Here is a 7,228-nt window from a genome sequence, read left to right as displayed (position 1 = left end):
TCGGCATCGTTGTTAAGTCGTTCCAATCGCATTAAGTGCGCTAATACATTTCGTCGTATATTATTAATTAATTTTTGTTTAGGACACACGCAGTGAAACCTCATCTGCATTCATATTACAAGTCAACAAGGATTATCTCTGTTTAAGGATTATCACTCGTTGTAATTACATTATGTGAATGGAAGAAAAACAGGTGAAAAGATTGCGAGTAATCAGAAATGTATCACATCTAATTCACCTGAGCAAATCATGTTTTTCCTCTCTCTTATTTCTCCTTATTATGATAACAACTTTTGTCAAAGACTAATGCAAAACGCCTATTATGCGACAATTATAGAAAATTTTTGTTCATCGCTAAAAGAGAGAGAGAGAGAGAGAGAGAGAGAGAGAGAGAGAGAGAGAGAGAGAGAGAAAGGAAGAAAACTGAGTGAGTAAAGAAATAATCCTTATTGAAACAAACATCAACGCATACAGATGAATCAGGTATGTTCTGAGATATTTCACTAGTATTTCTTTGAATATATTTCGGAACATATCTGAATGTTACGTAGCTCAGAATATTTCAACATATGTATCAGAACATACACAAAAGGTACTCCCCATTCAATAACCTACAGACTTTTGCAATTTGGAATATGCTCTTCCAAATATCCTCTTCTGGACCAATCGAGTGAAAAACATAGCCTTAGAGCACCTCCACTATCTCATCCAAATAGCCATACTATGCCGCATGGGACTGCTGAGACTGCGGCAGTTTGCTGGAGCTTTTGTGATGACTGGACGCGTGTCTTTCCTGAAAACGACAAATAGAAATGTGACGTCTTGCTCTGTGAAGTAATGCAAACAATGAACGAAACATCCGCTAGTACCGCGTAAAAATAACACGTCGTGTAAATAAATACTACATTTTTAATATACCTTTAATATAATTGAGTCTATTATTTTGAGAATGATTTATAAGAATTCAAACTTTGAATGAGCGAGATGTGAATTTAAACTGAATCTAATAGATGAGACGTCGTTTTTATTTTCAGCAGAATTATCAAAATAACTGACTCAATTTTTACAGTTTCATAGTTAAATGTAGTATATATAAACTCATATCTCTTTTTCTTTCTTCATTTCTGTAAATTTTCTAACATTCTTTTCCATAAGAATTTGATTTCAGATAGATTGATATGGGAACGAATAGATCATGAAAAATCAATTATGTTAGATTAAGTTTAGTGTATGGGATAAAAAGCATGAATGCACATAATGATATATGACTAACAAATTAATGATAATTCGCAGTGGGAATGAAAAAAGAAGTATTCTACTGGCATTTCTGGGACGATGAATTAGTTTCTAGTTTCTGGTTTTTCTTCGATTATATAAGCCGGTAATAAAATGGGACTGAGTTAAGGTACGCAAACTAGCAAAAGCATTTATTTGCAAATTCTACGCATGCAAATATATATTCAAATGCAAAAAGAAGTGTAAATCATGCAAGCGTATGCTCATATTTGCGTTCATGCAGACACGCTCGCACACATACATATCTCAAAACATTAACAACGTACTATTACAACAGCGATAAGTATAATCGAGTGATAACGGTAATTTTGCTCCCAATAATAGTAGCAATAGTAGTCGTGATGTACCCTTCACCAAGCAACAGGCACGGATGACACGGGCAATGTCCATTATCTTATTTTGTTGATTTTTGATGAACTCGTTTCGTGCGTGATTTATGTAACGATATCGCAATATGATCGCATAATATACTGAGCCGTGATGTTAATACATATATGTATATTTTGTGTGTGTGTGTGTGTGTGTGTGTGTGTGTGTGTGTCACATGTACATATATATAATGTACATATATATATAAATGCAGCGATACAGTGTGCGGCAGTACTGCATATGTACATATAATATGTGTAATATTAAGAAGACAAAATAATCACTAAAGTACGTTTCATTTGCACAGTACGTTTATTTACGTTGCTTTCATTTCTTTTTTTTTTATCGACCACGCGACGCGTACGATCCCTGTTGTATAATTCTGTGTACTTCCTTGTCTAAAATAATTTATTTTTCGCTCTAATATTTGTGAGCAATCAAAGATTAATATATTTGAATTAAAAATTAAAATATTTTAAGACGTTTCGGTAACTGTATTTCAACTTCGTTTCTCTCTTTCTCTCTCTCTCTCTCTCTCTCTCTCTCTCTTCAAGACAGGTAGCGTACGCGACGAGTGATAAATATACATCGTGTACAGAATTTACGCAGTTTTCACGTTACACATATATATATATATTCTTTTTTTTTGGCGAGGTGTACTTGTATCTTAAGATTTATATTTTTTAATTCATTTGTGCATCGTATCCGCTGCTCATTTCGCGCGAGCTTGCACTGCGATGTCCTCGTGACGATTACTCGATGGCTTTAAATCGATATATCATTCGTTAACAATCAACAGCTTAAAAGCATTATCGATATACACCAATTTGTCGATGATTCCATTAATCCAAACTCTAGATTATTTTATTAAAATAAAATACAATAGACAATTTCGCTACTCTGGATCAAGACAAAGAAAAGTATCTCAAGAATTACTAAAAAATTGTATAAATTTTTAATATTATCAAAAATATTTTTACGTCGCTAAAAACTCGTGTACATCTTTAACATATACATATATGTATATGTGTATTTTATCTCTCTCTCTCTCTCTCTCTCCCTTTCACTCACATACTCGCTCTCTGCCTATCTCTTTCTCTTTCTCTCTCTCTCTCACTCTCTATGCTACTTATCAATCATAGATCCTCTGTCAAGTTTCGAATTATTCTATTGTTTAAAAAAATTTTCTATCATCACTTATTTACTTTCCAGTACACTACATACTTCAATTAATTTTAAACAATATTTTTGCTAAAACAAATTAATCTAATAAAAAAATTATGTCACTAGAAAAATGGTTGAATTTTCATCTAGAAACAAATCAGCTATAAACTAGCCCATAAATTTATTAACGAGAAAGATAAATGACATATAAAGTATTATATAAATATATGTATGTATATACATAATATACTCTTCTGCTTTTCTCTTAAATTTCTTATGATCACAGAATATAAAAACTAGAGATTTACCTTAGCAATTATTTTGTCTTTCTATTACTGCTTTTCAATTACTATCGTAATTGCACAATTTGATTACGCAATTTCATTTCTTTGCGTTTTCGTCACCGTGCACGGTTTCGTTAACACATATTGTCGTATTAGCAAAAAAATCGGGTTACAATTGGCGGAGATCAAATTACTAAGTACATTAATCTTCAGTTTACATGATAAATAAGAGAAAAGGCGCGAAAAGTTTCCTGAGAACAATATCCCATATGAGAGATTTCTTCCGAAAAATTCTCAACACAGCGCGGGCGTTATAAAATATCATATTCCGGAAACGGAATTTTTCATTTGAATACCGAATACATGTATATATATATATATATATATATATATATATGTATATATACACATATACTAATAACTTTTTATAAATTTGACACATTTCTGGCTATGTAAACACGATGAGAAAAACCGCATTTAAAAGTACATATATCTAAAAGTAATTTCGTCCCGTGTAAGCTCCGATAATTACCACAAGTCAAATATAATATGGATATCAGAAAAATATTTAATATATATATGTATTATAGTTCACGAGGAAAGGGATGACAAAAGTAGTGATGACGAGGCAAGTTTGCACAGAAAAGAGAAGATTTAGAAGAAAGGAAGAAAACGGAAGTACATAGAATGCAAATGATAAGTTTAGAATAAGTGATAAAATACAGATAGAAATATAATTAGTAGTAATATATAGTAAGTTAAATTAATTTAGGTATTAGGGTAAAGCTGAATTAAGTAAAAATGGCAAAAACATGTTTTGAAAATATCCACAAAAGAACTAAGAAAACTTCTTTTTTACAATTTTTACAATTTGAATAAAAATTGAAGCTTTTACTAATGACTAATCATAAACTTTGAGGACAATGTTTTTTTCCAATATAAGAAAGTATAAAATTGTTCATTATCTTCCCGTTTTACGTTAATCTTTTGCAATGTGTTTACTTAAAAGTTATATTTTTTTGCTATTATCTTGAAGTCCTCTTCCAATAATTTAGATTCTACACAAAAGGCTAGGATAAGAATTTAGATTAAATTAAAATGTGAATGCGAGTCTTATAAACTCACAGGGCTTGATAAGTTTTTATATATACACATACACATATATATGTGTATACATATAATACATATATATCTATTATAAATTTCAAAGACAGCAACAGTAATATGTTGCACTTGACAAAGCGTATTTGAGTTCACACGGGAAAAAAGATTATATAACTATACATAAAACATCCACTATATTATTGAATGAAATTATCAACTAAGCTCTTAATCATAGATCCTCTACATTTCACAAATCAGTCATTTGCGCGTGTGAAAACAGCAACGGTAATCGTGACAATATAATAATTAACAGTGACATTCACGATTCCGATATAATACCATTTCTCTGCACGTTATATACTATACATTTCTTATAAACAATGTTGTATACATGTGTGCACATACGTATACATAGCATACACTCTTAGAAAATATATTCTGAGCGTAATATATATCGATCGCATTTTAATTTAATCCGATGCGAAGTTCCTGAGTTAATATTTGTTCTATAAAAAAATTCACATCGTGTGTCCGAGAGTAACATACACAAAATTTAATCAAAATCATTAATAATTTCGGATAAGGCCATGTTTATGTAATCAAAACGATTTGTAAACATAATCGCTTACCTCCCTAGGCTAGTACTACACATACTCCTCACTATTCGCTAATAGTAAAGACTTGTAGCTTCGCGGATAATAGTCTTTCAGGCATAACTGACGCCAATAAAAAATCACATCGCTTTCTCCGCTATGTCTTCGTCTATCACACGTGGCAGTGTCCCTCTTCTCGAACTTTACGACGTGGTTTTCCTCTTCTATGAACTTAATGTTTTCCCTAAGGCTCTTATATGTCCAACAGTTAATTATTATATATAATTATTAAGCGACATATTGTGTGTATAGAGAAAAAGAAGCCTACAAGAATATCTCGCATACAGACACTTTGAAGAAAGTTGTGATTTTCAAAAAATTTCCTATTTCTTGACTAATATTTTTATTTCTCTCTCTTTTAGAACAAAAAAAAGTGAACTATGGCAGAAATACCGAAAATTTCGATTAGAGCACATAAACAAAAATGATCTTTTTATAAACAGGCTCATCAAGAGCTACAGGAAATTTTTTAAAGACCTTGAAAAATTATATGCAAATATTTTGAAGATAGACGAAATAATTATAGCATTTCCAAAACGTATTTAAGTTTGCGGGAAGAAAAATATATAATTTATCTCGGAGGATTTAATATCATTGATAAAAAATTACATAATTAAAATACAAATACTTCTTAAAATTTCAAGGATAATCCATTATAGCTTTTTTTTTTTTAATTTATAGCATAAATTAGTTATTTATTAATTATTATTTCTTATTACTTTTAGGTACTACATATAAAAAGGAAAATAGTAGCAAGCAAGAGCAGGTGTATTTCTATAGCGAACTCTTACAATACGTAGATCATGCTGGCTACAAGTGGAAAAATAACTTTGTGTTGAAAAGAGAAATTAAAAGGAAATTAAATAACGATGTTTCGAAACAATACCGTAGACATTTTGTATTATTATAATATCAATAGCTTTTATCATTATGCATAAATCGATCCCACACAAACACTTAAATTTAACTTGAACTAAGATTTATGAAATCGTTGTATGCAACTGATCGAAGATTGTACAAAATTCCACATTATTGATTTTATACATTTGCATAAATTTTCATGCGAATATCTATAAGCACTCAGATTGCATTATCGGATATTATTGATATTCTTACGATAACGATTTGTTTCGAATTGAACGCCGTTTCACTACGATAGAATCAAAGCATTGAAACAAGATGTTATATTGAATTAAAATTTTATACAGTATTACAATATGTACGGAAAGAAGAACCGATCGAAGCAATCAGGTGATAAAGAATAAATAGTACGACTCATGCTGCTATTTCTACTAAACTAATTCTGTAAAATCGAAGGGAAAGAAAAAAATTAATATTTTTATAGATTTAGGAATTGGGTTCAGAGAACGATTTTAAGGACTTGCGTTAAATTTCAACGCACAATCCAATAGTGTAAGAAAAAATATATGTATGTATATATATACAATATATACATATACACACACACACACACATACATTTAAAAATGTATATATTTTTATTATTTACATATATATATATGTGTATATATATATAATTTAAAAATATTAATGTATTTTTCCCAATTTGAGTATACACGACAGAAAAATACTATATATTTACATATATAGAGAATTTCATGTTGCTGAAGGCATTATACTTTCTTTATATTTTTTTATGAATTTTTTAATAATTTTTGTAAATTATTTATGTAATTTTTTTATTATTACATATAAGAGAAAGAAATTATATACATCTATATGTATACAAGAACTCCATATTAATTATATGAAAAATTAAGTCTTGGTTAAATACGTTAATTTTCACATAAGACTTATAATATGATGAACGAAAGATATCATAGACATAAGGCTCAATAATTTTTGAGTTATGGTGTAAAACTTGTGCTCATAAAGCACTTTTGATATACACTATAGCTAAAAAATAATTCATCATTGAACTTTATGTCTATGACATCTTTTTTTCATCACATTATAAGCAATATTATGTGAAAACTAAATTATTTCATCAGAATTCAATAATTCAATAAAATTACAAATCTATAAAATTTAATCGCTTCCAAAACACTTTGTTTTACTTAAAAATACTACGTGATAAAAAAGATAGAAAACGAAAAAAATATCTTTCAGTGAATGTACATTAATAGTTTCTTAAATTATTTCCTTTGTCAGATATAAACTGTATAATAATCTTAAGAAATGGGAAAAAGAATAAAAATGTCCATAAAACAAAGCAGAATTTTGCATCGTCGTAGTGGTAATGGAAACTTGATTTAAAGAAAAATATGTCTGTTTAGCTAATAATTATTACAAAATATATATATATATATATATATATATATATATACACACACATAAA

The 7,228-nt window shown here is 29.2% G+C and overlaps 1 protein-coding gene across 2 annotated transcripts in view; it reads right to left on the bottom strand.

Moving 5' to 3' along the window:
- Positions 1-417: 417 nt before the first annotated feature.
- The window catches only part of LOC108747452 (cyclin-T-like), a 17,688-nt gene continuing 10,877 nt past the window's right edge, over positions 418-7,228 (bottom strand). For both annotated transcript variants that reach the window (XM_018484924.1, XM_018484925.1), the window contains exon 8: positions 418-793. In XM_018484924.1, the coding sequence (XP_018340426.1) occupies positions 722-793 (72 nt within the window). In that variant the 3' untranslated portion in view covers positions 418-721. The remainder of the gene's footprint in view (positions 794-7,228) is intronic.

This window comes from Trachymyrmex septentrionalis, unplaced genomic scaffold (genome assembly GCF_001594115.1).
Source record: "Trachymyrmex septentrionalis isolate Tsep2-gDNA-1 unplaced genomic scaffold, Tsep1.0 scaffold2, whole genome shotgun sequence".
Taxonomy (NCBI): Eukaryota; Metazoa; Arthropoda; class Insecta; order Hymenoptera; family Formicidae; genus Trachymyrmex; species Trachymyrmex septentrionalis.
The sequence above is the reverse complement of the archived record's forward strand: the minus strand, read 5'-3'. Positions and strand labels throughout refer to the sequence as shown.